General features: G+C 42.2%; 1 protein-coding gene across 1 annotated transcript in view; it reads right to left on the bottom strand.

Moving 5' to 3' along the window:
- The window catches only part of pard6gb (par-6 family cell polarity regulator gamma b), a 32929-nt gene extending 22518 nt beyond the window's left edge, over nucleotides 1-10411 (bottom strand). Inside the window, exons 1-2 of the mRNA XM_083926073.1 lie at nucleotides 10116-10411; nucleotides 4515-4737 (exon numbers count right to left, since the gene is read on the bottom strand). Of these exons, the coding sequence (XP_083782199.1) occupies nucleotides 4515-4737; nucleotides 10116-10187 (295 nt within the window). The 5' untranslated portion in view covers nucleotides 10188-10411. The remainder of the gene's footprint in view (nucleotides 1-4514; nucleotides 4738-10115) is intronic.
- Nucleotides 10412-18916: the final 8505 nt, after the last annotated feature.

The raw sequence follows: 18916 nt of genomic DNA, 5'->3' as shown, positions 1-18916 counted from the left end.
CAATATGAAGCTACTGTTCTTAGGATATCCATTTTTTTCTCTGTACAAAGAATTTCAAGCTCAGGATTGTGCGTGTGACCCCAATCGAACATCAACCATCAACCACACACGACTGAACCACTGCAATGACAAATCCACACATTCGAGCGGACAAGAAGTCCACCTCCACATACAGAGCTGGTTCACTCACTCGCTCTTTTCTTCTCATGATCCCATTTCTTCCCGTCACTTCCCCCCCTCCCTAGCTCTCCTGATTGTGCATGAGAAATGTAAAAGTGTCCCAGAACAAAAGAACAAAACTTCCTTGTGTGAAGTAACTACCCTCCTCCCCTTTGTCTCCAACAAACTGATATTTTTCACCCCAGACCACCTTTTGTAAAGCCTGAAATAAAACAGTAGAGGTTGCAGAAGTAATGTTAGTACTACTGGAACAAGTTCCAGTCCAAGAATATGTTTTCTCTCCATCCATTTTTGTGCGTTAATCATTTCATTACAAACAGACTGCCTTTAATTTAAAATATTATGTATAGCAGAAGCTCCTTTTAACCGTGGACACGACAGATCCATGGTATTTTCTGTTTTTGAACAATTTGTATCCTAATGACACGCACCCCGCTGAAGTGAACTATATCCAAATTGAAACATGTTACAGCTCATTGCACCTACTAATAGTTTTGCATTGCTGGAAAGATAATACTTGCTATGTTGCTGCAAATAGTATATATTTAGAGGATTATCTCTTAAGGGGATATCACTCTTTTGACGGATCAAAATTATTATAAAAAACGAATTCAAGAGAAAATCGCTGCTCTGTTAGTAAAGAGTAATGGCGAGACAAGGAGCAACATAGGTTTCTTGAAAGAGGCATTGTTGCAGTTTCAATCTTTAGGTTTTACTTTTATCTTTTAAAAATCAGTGCAATTCACAACACAAACATATAAATTGTCCCTTTTCTCTGACTGAAGACGAACACTGCAATCATCTAAGCTGGGAGGCTATTGTGAATTGTTTGGGGATAAGCCACAAAGTGTCAAGCCTCTGTTCTGCAGCTCAAGTCGTCAATAAAATGAGCTGTCGTCATTCCCCCGCGGGGAGAAACAGGTATCACGAGCAAGATTACTGCTGTGTCGCCACACAACTGCTGCATGTGCTCATGTGATCTTACCAACAATGGCAACCTAAGCCCGGAAGGGGGGTGTCAGGTAGATAAAAGAGACCCACACACGCGTCACGTTATAATAGCTATTGTTACAAGGACAGAAGTACAGACACATACACACACACACACACACACAGGGAAGTCACTGAAACAGGTCTCTTGTCTGATCTCGGGTGGAGGGGAGGGTTTACTGACAGAATTTTTTTTATCCAAATAAAAAAGGTCATAGTCATTTGTTTTCAGTGCATTGTCTTCCCCTCTAACTTTCTCCCACTCTGATTCAAACTTTGAGAGACCCATCTACTCTCCTCATTCATTCATCTCGCATTGTGTTCCAACTCTCATGAAAGCATCTTAAAGCCCTTATTGTACAATGTATTAACACCTTTGAGGAGTTTTAACATTCTGGTCCATGTGGCAGCCAATTTTGAAAAAAAGGGCATGTTTTACACATTGCAATAACTTTTTTTCAATTTACTGTATGATGACTTTTTTTGCTTTTCAGTTGAATTTGGTTCATCTTAAATGTGTGTTTTTTTTTTCAATTGTCGTTATGTTTTTGGTTTCATGTAGATCTTCATATCCACTCAGACATGTGCAATATCATTTTTTGTCCCCTGATTTAAAATCATTTAAATACAAAGCTCCTTCTGATTGGAATATTTGTTCTTACATCTATTTTCATTCATGGCTTGTAATTTGTGTGTACATTCTTCTGTTATTTGTGGTGAAGAGAATAAAAATGCTCTTTATAACATTGTATGTATCTTCCAGGTTTTTGGATTGTATCCAGTTTTCTTGTTTAACAGCTGAGGGCTGTTTGGGAGCGGGTAAGAGAGGGTGAGCCAGCTGCCCGTATCTGTGTATTTTAATGTATGTTTGTTATGCAATGTTGTTTGTGTGCGTTTCATAGGCTTACATTTGTGTTTATAGGAACACCTTGAAAAAGAGTTGCTACATCTCAAAGGGCTTTCCTTTTAATAAATTCAAATTAAATAGAGACATGTAAACTTTTTGGGCTGAGCTGTCAGGAGAGCAGGCCAATTAAAATCGTTTTTTTTTTCTCTTTTCACTCAAATGCACGTGAAAGACCAGTCCAGTTTATGTTACTAAACAAAAAAGTCCCTTCTGTGTCTGAGGGTTGAGTCACAGTGTCTTTTTGTGTGTGTGTGTGTGTGTGTGTGTGTGTGTGTGTGTGTGTGTGTGTGTGTGTGTGTGTGTGTGTGTGTGTGTGTGTGTGTGTGTGTGCATGTGTGTGCGTGTGTCCTCTTCTTTCATCTGGGGTGGTCTGCTGACCGAGGCGGAGAAGATACACGGTGACACCACTAATGACCTGTACTAACGGGCTGGTACTGACTGATACAGTCATTATCACACACATACTTTCTTGTGCATGTAGCATACTGGGTGCAGGGCAGCTCTTCTGAGACATGAGGTGCTCACAGTAAAACACACACCTCTTTGTCTGGCAACTTACAATAGACTGCAGTGAGGCTTAAGATGCCCAGACTGCTTCAGCATCGCTCAACAGTGCACACATTCCCCTGAACCATATCACCATGTCAGTGTTGTGTTTATACCACCACCACAACAACAACAACAACAACAACAACAACAACAACAGCACTACAATGTAGGCCCCTTCGTTAGGAGTTCTTAAACAAGGGTGAGTTTCTCTGGTGCTTTATGGCATCTGCTATTCCAGAGTGGCAGAAAGGGAAACTGGAACATAAAATGGATGTGACAAAGGTAAGATTGCCTTGTACACAACCCATCTCATGGAACAGGAATGGATATATGATGTTTGAGGTGTACGATGGATATGGGTGACACGTCAAAGCAAAAGCCAGGGGCAGAATCCTTGGATCTACGGTTATGAACCACCAAGACACAAACTATGGGTCGCAGGGATGAATTCTGACATTATGTAACATGACTTAGCTCAAGATTTTCTACAATGTTTAATACCGGACCAGCTCGCTTAAAATAACCTCTTATCCTCTGCTAATGCGTCACAAAAACTTTATGACTTGATGAAATAAAACGTTAACAAACATGGGGGAAAGAGCAGAATATCTATTTCACACCGCCAATGCCATACATTCAATAGGTGGGGCTGCCTTTTTAGCTGAAAAGAATATTCTTGCGACCTAAACAATGTAGAGTGCATAAAGACACCGAAAGATGCCATTTAAAGACACACAAATGTTCATGTTTGTTACCCTATCATAAAAACTGAAACTCCGCTGATATCTTATAAGTGAGCTGCAGCCACATGGGCTCTCAAGACAGTGAATCACACAATGCAGGAGTCTGGTGGGGCCCTCTTGATGATCCAAACCCTAATTCATGTTGGAAATCTGCAACAAGATAATTATTGCACGGGGGCTAGCTTTTGTATTTGAACCACTGGAAGACAATTAAAACAATACCCTGGAGTGTACATGTTCATTACACAACCCAGCGAAGGACATTCCAGGAAGAATTGCGGGTAAGAATAGATGTGAATGGTGATAGATTAATTTGTATGCTTGCTGGCTGGCTGGCAGGCAGTCAAGGCCCACTCCAGACTTGGGGATCAATGCGAGAGATATGGAGTGGGGGGGAGAGAGAGAGTAGGACTGGCTCCCATTCAGGGTACTGTGGTGTTGTCTTTGAACAAATACACGCTCACATGAACGCACACACAACGGAGGGAGCTCAGTAAGGAGTCTCTCTTTTCATGCAGACCTTTTGTCTCTCAGTAATGTCTGGTATGCCGGGATACAGGCTTTGCTCAATGACCTGATTTCTATGGGGCTGTCAAGGCACCGGACTGTGTGCGTGTGTGTGTGTGTGTGTGTGTGTGTGTGTGTGTGTGTGTGTGTGTGTGTGTTTATCTGCCTGCGAGCCTTTCCTCTGGATAAGACACAGGACTTAGCCAGGCAGACAGACATAGACTGAGACAGATCCAGCCAATAAGAGAGCAGGAAATGCAAAAACACACACACAGAAAGCCTTGCATGAAGTAAACAAAAAGGCCTTGAGTTCCCATAGCGGGAAGAGCGGCATAATTGGATGAGGAAATATTTTGCGGGGAAACTTGATTTGAGTCACCACAATAATTGCAGCCTAAGATGCAGTTATTGCAATAGATGATTGTTTTATAGATTTAGTTGCAGGATATTTGAAAGCCAATATCCATCTGATGTTTATTTAAACTAACAACCAGTTTTAAAAAGACAATGTTTAAGACTCTAATGTTTGGGAAAATGGCCTTTTTAGACACGGTAAGCTAAATTCCTGTTGGGTTATAGATATAAGAAAGTGCCAAAAAGGAAGCCGTGTCGTCTTAAAGACTTTTCAGACAACCTACCTTGTCTCTGTATGAAGATCCTTAGCAGTGGATGAGCTGTTGACACCGCCTTGCAGAAGTTGTCGTCGTTGTTGATCGGCAGCAAATCACCGTGGATGTCAGCGTAGCCGATCATCACCTCCATATTGGCGATGCGGTGGATGTGCAGAATGAGCTTGTAAAACTCCTCAAACTTGCCGGGCTTGACCCGATCCACAGAGAACCGCCGAAATTCTGCCCCATACTGAAGAGAAGAAGGAGAGAGGACATTAAAAAGGACAGTCACCAAACAGGAAGAGGAAACGGGGATGTCCGACCTCATGCACTTATCTAAACCATCTGACTGGCACACATAAAACGAACAGGGTGGAAGTCCGCTGAGCTCTGTCACAGCTGCAGTCATGACCTTATGTAGGCCTCCAACATAAAGTATAGCACAGAGGAACTTGTTTCTAAGCACAATACAGACCGAATTAGCTGCACTCCTTGGCAAAAATTGTTTTAACACAGCCAAAGCAATTTAATCATTTACATATTCACTCAACCGTAGGGAGAGTTTGATAGTTACAGAAAAATACAGCCAAAATGATTGATAGCATATAAATCACCATGATTCAACAACATCTACCTAAATACATGACTAAGTAAGTGCTTCTGTATATAAAAGACTTTCAAATCAGTATTCTATAGCTGAGCCGTGCCACCTCGTCTAAGATGCCTCCACTAACATTGTAAAAAATGTACAGGCTTTTATGAAATGAAACATTAACCTTCTGGGCGAATAAAAAATACCATATATTTACACAAATAGTTTTTGAGAGTATGTTTTATTTGCTTTTTTTGCAGAGACTATGAGAGGCTACCACTCTGTGTCTTTACTGTAATTGTGAAATTACAGCCAGCAGACGGTTAGCTTAAATTAGCTCAAAGAACTACCTCTAAAGCTAACTGAACTGAACTTAACACTTTCTTCTAAAATCTTATTTGTTTTATGCATGCAAACCCCAATCCAATCTAGCTGTCCCCCCATATACAAATCTCATACTTAACTATGACAACCAGCTGCCAACTGTAGCCTTATATTGAACAGAGAGATAAAACGGTGGGTTCAGTATTCTCATCTAACTGTTGGGAAGTGAATAAGCATATTCCCTAAAATATTAAATTATTAATTTAAATGTGAACATTGCTAGTTAACTGGGAGCTTTAGAGGTTTCCTGTTTCCTTTGGATAGAAGAACCAGGCTACCGTTCCCAGTCTTTATGCTCACTGTCTGCTAGCTGTAGCTTTATATTTGGAGTAAAGACATGAGATTGGTTGTCTCATCTTATTATGTTTGCATTTCTCAAATTGGAAACTAATCCTTTGCAGAGTGTGATTGTTGTTTAGGCGGCTATCCACAAATTTATCTGATCATGGCGAGATGCATGCATCAGGGTGTGGAAAACTACCTCAGCTAAACAACTTCAGTTTGCAGCTCTGTGTTACACTGCACGCAAAGATCCGATCATTGCAAAAACAAATGTTGCAGTTGCACATCAAATGCAACTTTGACCAAGAGCAGGAAGAAGGAAGAGGGTTGCTGCACAATAGAACAATACAGGTGGATGAGTAAGCTGTCTCAGTATACAGTATATAAATGACACTGGCTGGTAGGCCTGCCTCCCAACCACTGTTTACTTCACACAAGAGCACAGACTTGAACAATTGTGCTACAGCTTTTCCCGGTTAGATCACTGAACCACCAATGAGAGCGCGGCTGAGGGTCACTGTGAGGTCATCATGTGACTCATGGACAAGAATGGACTTGAGGAGCAAAGAAACAACGGAGGCACAAAAGCTCCATAAACCACAACAACACACAACTGCAGTAGCACTGATGTCTGAATCACAGCGGTAATTTGTAGACGAAAGGTGTTGTTTGTAACTGTAATCATCAGCTCACAGCAGAGGGAAGCAGAAAAGAAGAGTAGAGATGATGATCATGGAGCAGGAGGAGGAGGAGGGAGAGGAAAACTGCTGACAGAGAAGAAGAAGAGAGTAGCGACTGGGGAGAAGAGAAGAAGAGCGGGGGATACATTAACCGGCTCTGTAATTAGAAGATGACATGAATTTAAGAGGAGGCGTGTTAGGAGACTTGGGAGATGGCAGGCGGGTGTGTGGTTTGCAGCCAGATTCACTGAAGGCAACAAAAGGCACACACCGCATGTTGTGAACACACATTTTGGAAGCATAACTTGGATTCCAGCTCGTAAAACTCAATCTACAGTAGGTGATGACACAAGGAACGGACAAACAGGTTTGTCAGTCTTCGGTAGGTGTACTTGACATTTGGGAAAGGGAAACCTAAACACGACTGAACTGTAAATCAACACTATAAGGCTTCTGCCAATAATAATACTTAAACTTCTGCATATCAGTACACCCAGTCATCACTGTGAACCTGAATGTTCTTTTGGCAACTGTGATGAGTCTGAACAATCTGTTTTAACAAGCAGAACGCGGCCCTTTGGTATGAACAGGTCTGGACAGGGATGATTAATCACGGGGCCTCGACACTAAACCCAAACCTAAGAATATCACTAAAAATATGACATCACCTGTCGTCGCAGCCTATCAGGGCGAAGTGATGTCAACAGGTTGCAACACGTCTGGAGACACTAAACTCTGACACAGTGGAGAAAATGGAACATAACTGACTTCTGCCTTTTGTCCTGACCTAATACTCTGTAAGGCTTAACTTAACTGAGAAACACCTACACGGTCTTGGCATTTTAGAAGATAAATAAATATGCAACATAATCGGCAATGCGTTGCGGATTGAATCAGGCCTAAAAACTGATTATTTGCTTATTAAGTTTTTGATATAAAGAAATACTTGATGAATCAAAGTAAGGGCAGAGGGAGAAGGGAAAAAAACCCAACCCCCGACATCCCTTCGTACTCGTCTTCGTCTCTGATAAGAGCTTTCAGTGAGTGAAACCAGCTCCTGGCCGAGGCTCCGCAACAGGCAGCCAGACACCTCCAGTGTTATCCCTGATAAGCTTATCAATGGAACGGTTTCCCTGGAGGAATCCAAACTCTAACCAGTGAGAACCAGGCACCATCACATGCACCACACTCCACTACACAAATAAACACACCTACATCACTCCTTGGCAATCTGGTGAAAGGGTAATGCTTAACTATTGTTAAATGTTACATTTTTTTAGGGATAAAACATTTTAATAAATTTTGGGCTTTTTAGGTCCCATATTATGCTCATTGTCAGGTCCATACGCATCTACTAGAACATATTTACATGCTTTAATGTTCCAAAAACACTATATCTTTCTCATAATGTCTGTCTGAAACACTCCATTTTGCTCTTTAAGCCCCCTTAACAAAAAAGTCTGCTCTGATTGGTCAGTGGTTCTGGTTCTTCTGTATCAGCGCTCTCTTCGTCTCAGCACCGTCATTGCAGACGTGGAATGACTGTTGGGGCACTGTCTACCTATATATATAGTATATTTGTGACACCACAACTAAATAGAAGTCCTGACGGCTCGTTTAAAAAAAACAAAGTTTCTGAATACAGGCTGCGCATTTCTCTGTGGATTGAGAGTTTTGATACTTTCACAGTATTTATATAGCACATCGAGCTGCTTTATAATAAGAGACATGGAATTCTCACTTTTTACAACAGTGGTCCTATAATTGGTCACGTAAGCTGTATGAAAGCGCTGTGCACTTAAACAACTAACACGTGTGAAGATTCTCAGTCATCCATATCATAGGATATCTAAAAATGAGTCATGTTCCTCATGACTGTGCAAATTCCTAGATAAGGAGTTCTTTAGTGAAGATGGCTTCAATGAAAATGTTTATATAACACTGAATGTACAGTTTCAATCTGCGTATCAACTGAGTACCTGATACAAGGGCACAAGGATGGATTATTCATATCTGCACTACAAGAACGGTCAGATGAATTTGCGGTGGAATCTGAAAAATGTCCGCCATTATTTTCAATCAGCAAGTCCTATTTTCTAAAATATGCATGGATTCATTTTGAACATTTAAAGTGGCATTTCCTGTTCATGCTTGAGATGAACCCCCTGCAGCACACTCGCAGATCCAGTGTGTCCGGGGAAGTGTTGGTTTTTAAACATTTAGAAAGGAGACTCACCAGTAGAGTCGCATAACAATGCTCTGAGCGGTCGCTCTGGTTCAGTGAGGTGATACCCAGTGAAATGTTCTAGAGATGTGCTCATAACAAAACCAGAGGAAGGACAACAAAATGATGACTGATGAGTTATACGTGATACAAGAAGGGGAAATGTGACGTTGTATAACAGTGAGTCAACTGCGTCGACGACGATGATACCATTAAACCTATACCGTTCTGGCTACACTGGTTTATGGCTCGTCAGTCCCACCTACAAACAAACAATCTCAAAGCGCCCACTTTGCCTCAAAACAAAAACCCAACTACTCCATGATGTTGTAGACGTATCCTCTCTTCTCTCAAAGCATCAGTGTATCTGTTATCCCTCTCCCAGTATTACCCAGGTAACTTCCCCACCACCACACCACCACCACACCACTGGAACTGGGCAGCCAAAACTAAGAGTGAAAAGACATCTGGACAGAATGAGTCACTTCTTGTCCATCTCAATCTGGCACGTCAACTGTGACTCAGGAGTTCATCCTTCATACTTATACACACACACACAAACACACACATACACACTACGCATGAATACCAGTCCAGATTGTGTAATGGAATTTAAAGAAAAATGTAGGTGAGAAGTCCTTGAGAAGCTGTGGCAAAATTATAAATAGCTCACTGTTTGTTCACCTTGTGGCCAGGACTAAACTCAGTACCACATGTGTCTATCTGGGATGGTTTTCACTCCTTTCCCACATGCTCTATGAACTGGGGTCAATCCTGTACACAAACTATTCAAACTTTTTTAGCCTGCAGACAAACTCTTATCAAATAGATACCCATGGTTTAATGTTCTACTGAATTTGATGATGCTTGACATAGAAAATGCTCAAATTAATGTGATGTGTGCTCCAATTTTGAATGATTTGCTGGTCTCCATTACATAAACCCAAAAATGTGGTGGATACCTGTGGTTACTTGCTGGTGAACTTCATGTGCGCAGCTATTACCCTGTCAGCCTGTCTCACAAACTTCGAGCGGGCTGAAACTATGTAGCACATCACCCGCAGTGAAAGCGACTAATGGTGCAAAAACATCCGACATAGCACCTCTTCATTGTAACAAATAGTACACTCCGGGTTGTTATGTCGAACCAGTTTTTCCCCCCATCAGCTTCGTGACAGAGAGGGAAAGAGCCAAATCAGCACAATCTTGCACGGTCGGAAGTAAGAAGACAATAATCAGTTCAAATTACAGAAACACACAGAAACTGGTGCGCCCTGCTCCGGTTTGCTTAGATAAAGAGATCTGATCTTAGATCTGTAGCTTAAATGAGAAAATGTGTGTTAGTTGCACACCGTTTATCCGACTCAATCCCAGCTCCGAGACGGGTCGACCATGTGAACTCTTCTATTTTCTGCTCAAATCCCCATTTAGAGCCTCCAAATGACAAATAGAGAAAACCCGCTCACCTTGCTTTTCACTTCCACGGCGTTACAATCCGCATTCCGCAGAGGTTGCGACTTATTAAAGCTCCGATTCATTTTTTTTCTTAATGTGGTTGCAGTTTAAAAAAAAAAAAAAAAAAAGTTCAGCCGCCTTTGCCCACAGAAAGAGGGGCTCTGGTCCCGGGGTTTTCTGCTGTAAAAACCCTCCTGTTTCGTCTGTGGTTTGGAAGTTTGTGTCTCCTTTGGTTGGTTTGCTCCTCCTGAAGTTTTCTTTGAGTGCGCCTCACACAAGAGAAGCCTTCACGGGGGAATAAGAGGTGAGCTGCTCGCCGCGTTGACTTGTGAGTGCGAGTTAAGTTTTGAAATGACATCAGCCCTCCTAAAAAATGGGATCCTATGAGGCCTTCACTTACTGCTCGTAATCCCCAGCTTCCTCACCCAGGACCACGTAGTAGGCTACTACTATCGCATGTCAGAGTTCCTTATGGTTTTATCTGTCTATCTATCTATCTATCTATCTATCTATCTATCTATCTATCTATCTATCTATCTATCTATCTATCTATCTATCTATCTATCTATGATCCATTTTCATCTTTATCAACGTGTTTTAATTTCTTATATTATCCTTTTCCTTAGTATTTTCTTTATAATTGTATATATTTGTTATAATATTACCTGTGTTTTCTAAAGCACTTTGTGATGCCGTTCATATATAGAAAGATGCAAAAAGATGAAATATAAATAACGTTTATTATTATTATTGTTATTATTATTATTATTATTACTAATACTAGTAAATATAATAATTATAATAAAATATATTCGAATATTATTTGTACATTATATGCATAGCCATGCACCTCATTATTATAACTATTATTATTATTATTATTATTGCTAATTCTAATAAATAATTCAAATCAATTCAATTCAATTTTATTTATAGTGCCAAATCATAAAAAACGTATCTCTTTACAGAGTAGGTATAGACCACACTCTATGACTTATTTATGATTTACATAGACCCAACAATTCCCCCGTAGAGTACGGTGGCAACAAAAACCTTCCCTATAACAGGCAGGAACGACAGACAGACCCAGCTCTGTGGAGGACGGACATCTGTCTGCACCGGTTGGGGAGGAAGAAAAGGAGAGAGAAACAGAGAAAATACGGACAGATGGACAGAGAGAGAGACAAAGACAGACACAAAGACAGACAGATAGACACACTCTCAGAGATGCGAGCAACCACAAAAGTAACAAGGACTATAGTGATAGCTAAAGCAATGTGAAATACTAAATACTAAATTATTTAGCCTAAAGCCCTCCCTCTGCCCATCACACTTTGGTAGCTAAGGTACAGTAACCCAATGGCTCTCAACCTTTTTTGTGTCAAGGAGCCCTATATTGATACACATTATTAGGTCATGGACCCATTTGATAAGATTATACTTCAGGGACCTCAATCTGAAAAGATTTTGGTTGTTATGTGTAGGAAGTGAACCCTATGATCAGAAGCCACTCTTATTACTGTACTCACAGTGGGCTCACTTCTTAAATTGGAAAACTCAACCATTCCCCTTTTTCGGGGACCCTCTGGAGCTACCCCTGGTTGAGAAACACTTCAGTATCCTTTAAGGCTAATGTCCTTTCTTCAACACATAACTTCCTGAAACATGTTCAAGAAAGTATAAAGTGTGACTCACTTGAAGTTAAAAGTAATCAACTCCTCAAAGATAAAGTGAAATGACATGAAGATAAGTTACGCAAATCATGGCAAATCCACCTAGTTTCACCAAGCAACTTCTGATCAGTGTGGAGCACAACATTTCCAAGGCAAAGCCCGTTAACCATAAATTACCAAGACTTAATCTTCCCCAATCCTATGCATACTTTTTTATTATGGTTGTTTATGACACTTTACTAATAGGTCTTAATATTCCGATGGTACTTAAAGGCAACACTACGCACACTGGTCCTCCAGTGCGCCAGATGACGCAAATGTTTTCAAAGCCTCCAGTTAAAAGGACAGGTATTTAACTCTAATGGAAGATGGTGTAAACTGGAAGTAAGAAGAGCATTAACCCACACATAAATCTTATTTCCAAATGATTTTAGTTCAGATTTGAGAATTACAACCAACACCTGTGCAGGACCATCAAAGTCTGATGTTTGGTTTCTGTGTTTATGTGTGTGCTGGCACAAATTTGTTTCCCTTATTATTGAAGTGTTCCAGGTTTGACAGAGAAAGAACAATAAACAGGCAGGAGACACGACATTATTATTATTATCTCTGTTCCTTTTTCTTCATTACAACTCATGCAGTTCAGCTAATATATGTATTTAAACAAGGCAAAAAAAACAACCTGATGTCAGATCTGTGAAAATATGAGGACCTTAGCCTTGTTTCATCTCAAATGTCCTCACCTTTTATTCACAAGGAGCAGAAACATGTCATGCTCTCATTACTAGTGATATCTCATTTGTTCTATCCCAAACATGATCTGCCAAGTATATACAAACATGAATTCATATGTTGTGAAGGTAACATTATCTATCATTAGCCGTCATTATAGATAATGTTAACACCTGCTCAGCCTTTCAGACAGACTGGGTCCATATTAGATTCAATTACAGCAACTTAACTGTGCCAAATGTAACTTAATTGTGATTGATTATAGGAGTTTTCATTGCTGGGGATCCTGTTTCTGATGCAGCTTTTAAGACTAATAGCTACATAATTGTTTACGTACGTAACCCATAATCTGGAACAAAACATTTTCAGAGCTTCCCACTTGTGAGAGCCAGTAGCTTCTGACAAGTCCACCGTTAAGTGTTAAGCCTAACAGTCACTGGAACATGACGGATAAATGTTGTGTAGGTCACGTCCCTTGAGGCATCTGTGTAGAGAGGCAATCCTTGACTGCTGTCCTGCTTTACAACATTCCTGGGCCCCACAGGCCCCTGAAGCCACTTGTGTACAACAGCTGCAGTTTGCAGTGCCCCACAGAAGCTGCACCTATTGCTTGTTTACTCACTAGAGGAATGTGTTGACCAGTTACAAACCCACTAAAGCACACTGTCATATGCTTGTTTAATATTAAGTCAAGCACTGAAGGTGTACCCTTGTTTCCTTTGTGGTTTTATGAAGTGGCGTTTTTGATTACAGTAATGGAGGATTATATTTCATAAGGTTTACTAGTGAAACTGGACACTAATCTACTGTATTGTTGACAATGGCTGTATGATCAAATGAACAAATGATTATGACAGTTTCGGATGTGGAGCTCATCATTTTTTCAACCTTCCCATGAATACACTCAAAATACCATTATTACACTATCAGTAGTTTGTGTTTCATCTGTTTTATGTCTTACTGGAATGGAAAAATCAGAAGGCTTGATTGGTCACTTATTTAAATTATATTGTTGCTGCATCAAAACGTTTGAGGTGCACACATAAGTTTGGATGTGAGGTGATCTGAGATGAAGAGATGATAACTGATGAAACTGAGTATAGTAAAGGTAATAATAGTCAATAGTCAGATATAGACAATGGGAAATAACTCAGGGACATTTGGTAGTCAAGCTTATAGCGCCCACTTAAGGCCAGTATTAAGTACTGCACATATCCCCCTCAGGTTTCACCTCTTGCAGTAGTATAGTGCCATGAAAGTGTTATGTGTGTGTTATGCCCTGTGATACGTTGGAAAACAACAGAAGGGAGCACCCCCAAAGAAATTTAAGTCAAAAGCAAGAGATGAAACGTCTTCCAAGACAAACAACCAACTCCAGTGGCTTTTGACTTACTGTAAATTTCTTTGGAGATAACGATGATCTGGACAAATGAGAACATTCACAGAAGTGATCATGTTAAGTGGAAGCTAATCCCTCTTTTTTTAGTTTTTCTTACAGAATTGACATTGTTGCACTAAAATAATTTGGAGAAAGATTTGCACAAAATCAAGTCAAAGATTACTCCAAATTCAGACCCATGCATATAGTCTAATCAAATCTAAAGTCAGTGATATATATAAAGTATATATCAGGATCAGGAGCCTGCCCGATTACTTCTTAGCTAAACAAAAGTTAGCACAACACAACACAAGAGACTGCAGCTACTTCGGGGTTGATTTTGCAACTGCAGCAGAATAAACAGACATCATTGTTGGTAATACACCAACATAACATGGGAGTGCCCTCTGTAGTCTGGGTACACTGAAGTAGTCTCCATCATCTTTAAAGGCCATTTAGATGCATTTCTGTAATAATAAATTAATAAAAACTCTATAGCCAAGTATATAGTCCATTCGCACCTATTTGTATATATTTGTTGCCTTTTTTTTAATTCTGTTAGGTTCATAACTTATTTTCCTATTTATTCTTAGTCACTATTTTCTTTCTTTTTGTTGTTGTGCAATGTCCACTCTACGTGCCTTACCTTAATTACCCCTTGGGGATAAATAAAGTTTTCTTGAATCTTGAATAGAGGTAGACTAAAGTAGATTGCACATATTATCAGCTTGCTTTATTCAAGATTCAAGATTCAAGATTCAAGAAGCTTTATTTATCCCGAGGGAAATTATTGTGCAACAGTTTCGATACAAAGGCGGAAAAGGATCAGAGTAACAATAAGCATAAAAACATAAATCAAATCAAAATAAAGCTAACGTCAGATAAATCAAGCAATGAACCAAGTGTGACAGAGTGCAACAGACGTCGTGGTTAAGCGTAGGTTTATACAATAAACAACAATACGCAGCGTGCAGTTTAGCAGCAGATTGAAATAAAATAAGTACAAACTAAATAAGTGAGAAGGAGCGATAAGTTATAAGTGTTAAAAATGTTAAAAATGTAGCAGCATGTCCTACAGAACTAAGTGACAGTATGGCACAGTGGAGTGTAGCAGCATTTCGTACTTCAGTCAGTTACAGTAAGTTACAGTAAACCACAGTGAAATGTAGCAGCATGTCCTAAAGCACAGGAAGTGTATCAGCAGATAGTTACCGTAAACCATTAATAAATAAATAAAGTGATGTAGTGGTGATATAAAGTGACAGTGTCGAATAGCAGCATTACTTACTGAAGTAAGTGACAGTACAACTGAATAAAGTACAACTGAATAAAGTGATGCAGTGATGGTATAAAGTGACAAAGTGACATTTTCAGGATACAGTGTCTCCACTGTTCCTTACCTGACCGGGGGGAGATGAATTATAAAGTTTGATGGCCGCCGGAAGAAAAGACTTCCTCCGGCGTTCAGTATTACACCGAGGGAGAATGAGTCTATGGCTGAATGTGCTTCTGCTGGAGGTCAGCAGCTGGTGGAGAGGGTGAGAGTTATTGTCCAGGATGCTGTGCAGTTTAGACAGCATCCTCCTCTCAGACACCGCCACCAAAGAGTCCAGTGTGACCCCCAGGACGGAGCCAGCCTTCCTGATGATCTTACTGATCCTCTTTGCGTCTGCTGCCCTCAGTCTGCTGCCCCAGCACACAACAGCAAAGAAGATGGCACTGGCTACCACTGACTGATAGAACATCCTCAGCATGGTGTTACAAACATTGAATGACCGGAGCCTCCTCAGGAAATAGAGACGACTCTGGCCCTTCTTGTAGACAGCCTCAGTGTTCTTGGAAAAGTCCAGTTTGTTGTCCAGGTGTACTCCAAGATATTTGTAATCCTGGACAACATCCACAGTCAGTCCGTTGATGGAGATGGGTGTGGGGGCAGATTTACTCCTGCGGAAATCCACCACTAGCTCCTTAGTCTTGGTGGGGTTTAGAATCAGGTGATTAGCTGCACACCAGTCGACAAAGGAGTCCACAACGCCCCTGTACTCCTCCTCCTTCCCCTCACTGACACAGCCAACAATTGCAGAATCGTCGGCAAACTTCTGCAGGTGGCAGGACTCAGAGAGGAACTGAAAGTCTGAGGTGTACAGGGTGAACAGAAATGGGGAAAGAACAGTACCCTGTGGAGCTCCAGTGCTGCAGACCACGGTGTCAGACACTCCGTCCTGAAGTCTGACATACTGTGGTCGACCCGTCAAGTAATCCGTAATCCAGGAAACCAGGGGAGGGTCCACCTGCATCGCCGTCAGCTTCCGTCCCAGCAGAGCAGGCCGGATGGTGTTGAACGCACTTGAGAAGTCCATGAACAAGATTCTCACTGTGGTCCCCGCTCTGTCCAGGTGGGCGCAGGCACGGTTGAGCAGGAAGATGATAGCATCCTCCACTCCTAGTCTCGGCTGGTAGGCAAACTGTAGAGGGTCCAGTGATGAGCTGACCAGGGGCCGAAGAAGTGAAAGAACCAGCCTCTCCAGGGACTTCATCAGGTGCGATGTCAGCGCCACCGGTCTGTAGTCTTCTGAGGTGCTGGGACGCACCTTCTTTGGTAATGGTACCAGGCAGGATGTCTTCCACAGCACAGGGACCTTCTCGAGACTCAGGCTGAGGTTGTAGATGTACTGCAGGACTCCACACAGCTGGATCGCACAAGTTTTGAGGACCCTCGGGCTGACACCGTCGGGACCCGCTGCCTTGCCTGGGCGGAGTCTGCACAGCTCCTTCCTCACCTGCTCTGCAGTGAAGGTCTGTCTGCTGTGTGTGTTGGTGGGGGTGGAGAGAGGTGATGGCGGGGGGGAGGGGACAGGTAGGGCAAAATCAGGAAGGAATTGAGGGGGAGGTGTCAGCAGGGTTGGAGGTTTGGAGGTGGGTGGTTGTAGAGGAGCCGTGGGGGGGTGGTCCAGAGCCCTTTGGTCAAATCTGTTGAAGAACAGATTGAGCTCATTGGCACGTTCAGTACCACCTCCTACCGTCTGGCTACCAGATGGTTTGTAGCCAGTGATGCTCCTCATGCCGCTCCACACGTCCTTTAAGTTGTTCTGCTGGAGTTTGTGCTCCAGCTTCCTCCTGTAGGTGTCTTTGCCCTGTTGGATCCTCTCCTTCAGCTCCCTCTGGACCTGCCTCATCTGATCTCTGTCCCCCTCTCTGAAGGCCCTCTTCTTCGCATTCAGCAGGACCTTGATGTCTCTGGTGACCCACGGCTTGTTATTTGGGAAACAGAGTACAGTCTCTGTAGGAACAACGCTGTCCACACAGAAATTGATGTACCCTGTTATGCAGTCCGTGAGATCATCAAGGTCCTCCCCATGTGAATTACAGAGCAAATCCCAGTCTGTGAGTTCAAAGCAACCCTGTAAAGCTTCGTCAGTCTCCTGTGACCATCTCCTCACAGTCCTGGTGGTCACAGGAAGCCGCTGGACTTGGGGCTTATACAGGGGCTGCAGATGGATGAGATTGTGATCTGATCTTCCAAGAGGAGGAAGGGCAGTGGAGCTGTAAGCCTCCTTAACATTAGCATACAGCAGGTCCAGTGTCTTGTTTTCCCTGGTGGGACAGTCCACAAACTGCTTGAAAGTGGGCAGTGTTGCAGCCAGAGTGATGTGGTTGAAGTCCCCAGATATTGCAATGAATGCGTCTGGGTGCCGTGTCTGAAGTCCCGCGACGACGGTGTGGATGACGTCACTCGCGCGCGCCGCGTTTGCAGTCGGAGGAACGTAAACAACCAGAACGATCACGTGTGAAAACTCCCTCGGCAGATAGTATGGCCGCAGACTCACGGCAAGCAGCTCAATGTCCGGGCTACACACACGCTCCTTTACAGTAACGTGTCCAGGATGACACCACTTGTTGTTAATAAGAATAGCAAGTCCCCCACCTTTCCTCTTGCCACTCTCACGGTGACTCCTGTCCGCCCGAACAGTCTGAAAGCCGTCCACAGTTACGTTCGAGTCTGGGATGTCCTCGTGGAGCCACGTCTCCGTGAAACACAGCACACTGCTCACACGATACATCCACTGAGTCTTCACCAGGCCCGCCAGCTCGTCCATCTTGTTAGCCAGCGACCTTACGTTCCCCATGGTGATGGAAGGGAGAGATGGTTTATATCTCCTCTTCTTTTCCCGTTGTTTACGTCCAGCCTTACATCCCCTGTACTTTCTCCTCAGTTCTTTGGGGATTTCAGGCCTCTCCCGCATTAGCGCCGTTGGTGCTAGCGACAACAGCTGTTCACGGGTGTAAACAATGGAGCCGCCGCATTGTTGTGTCCAGACGGAGACGCGGTCGGCAAAAATAGTCCCAAGAATGAGACAAACGGACAAAAAACACGTAAGAAAGTTCACGAACATAGTTGGCTAAGGTTAGCACTACAACTTACAGGAAAAAGTACTAATAAAAACACAGTAAAATAAGATAAAATAGCAAAAAAGTGCGGAAAGGAGAGGGAGCAACTGTTGCTGGCTGCCGCTTTACACAGCGCCGGAACCGACTACTTGAGTCCACATATACAGCATATTTTTAAATGAGTTCATTAGGTGCAGCCAGGGTTTCATAATGTTGCATGCGTGAAAGTCAATGAATTAGTCCCCTGGTATCTTTGTGGGATAAATCTCAGCTGTCATTTTTCAGTAATCCCGTATATTACCTGTAGAGGTCAGCACATACCTACATAAAGCACATACAGTATAGAGTCAGCCTGGATGCAGAGGGCTTTGTCAGGCACGGTGAGCGCTGACACATTAGAAAAGACATTAGAAAGCATGTTTCTTCACTTTCAACCTCTCTATTTCTGAATCATATCTTACAGCATTTAAGACTTCGACACTGCGACACGCATACAAAACATGCATGGTTTTTCCCACAGCAGAAATACCGTAGAACATGAACTTTTGGATTGCACTTGGCAATTAATGATACATACAAAAGATAACTCATTCTGAGGAAAAGTGTTTTTTCTCTGGTCCTGGAAGGCATATTGTTTTGA

This window comes from Echiichthys vipera (genome assembly GCF_963691815.1).
Source record: "Echiichthys vipera genome assembly, chromosome: 13".
NCBI classification, from domain to species: Eukaryota; Metazoa; Chordata; class Actinopteri; order Perciformes; family Trachinidae; genus Echiichthys; species Echiichthys vipera.
The sequence above is the reverse complement of the archived record's forward strand: the minus strand, read 5'-3'. Positions and strand labels throughout refer to the sequence as shown.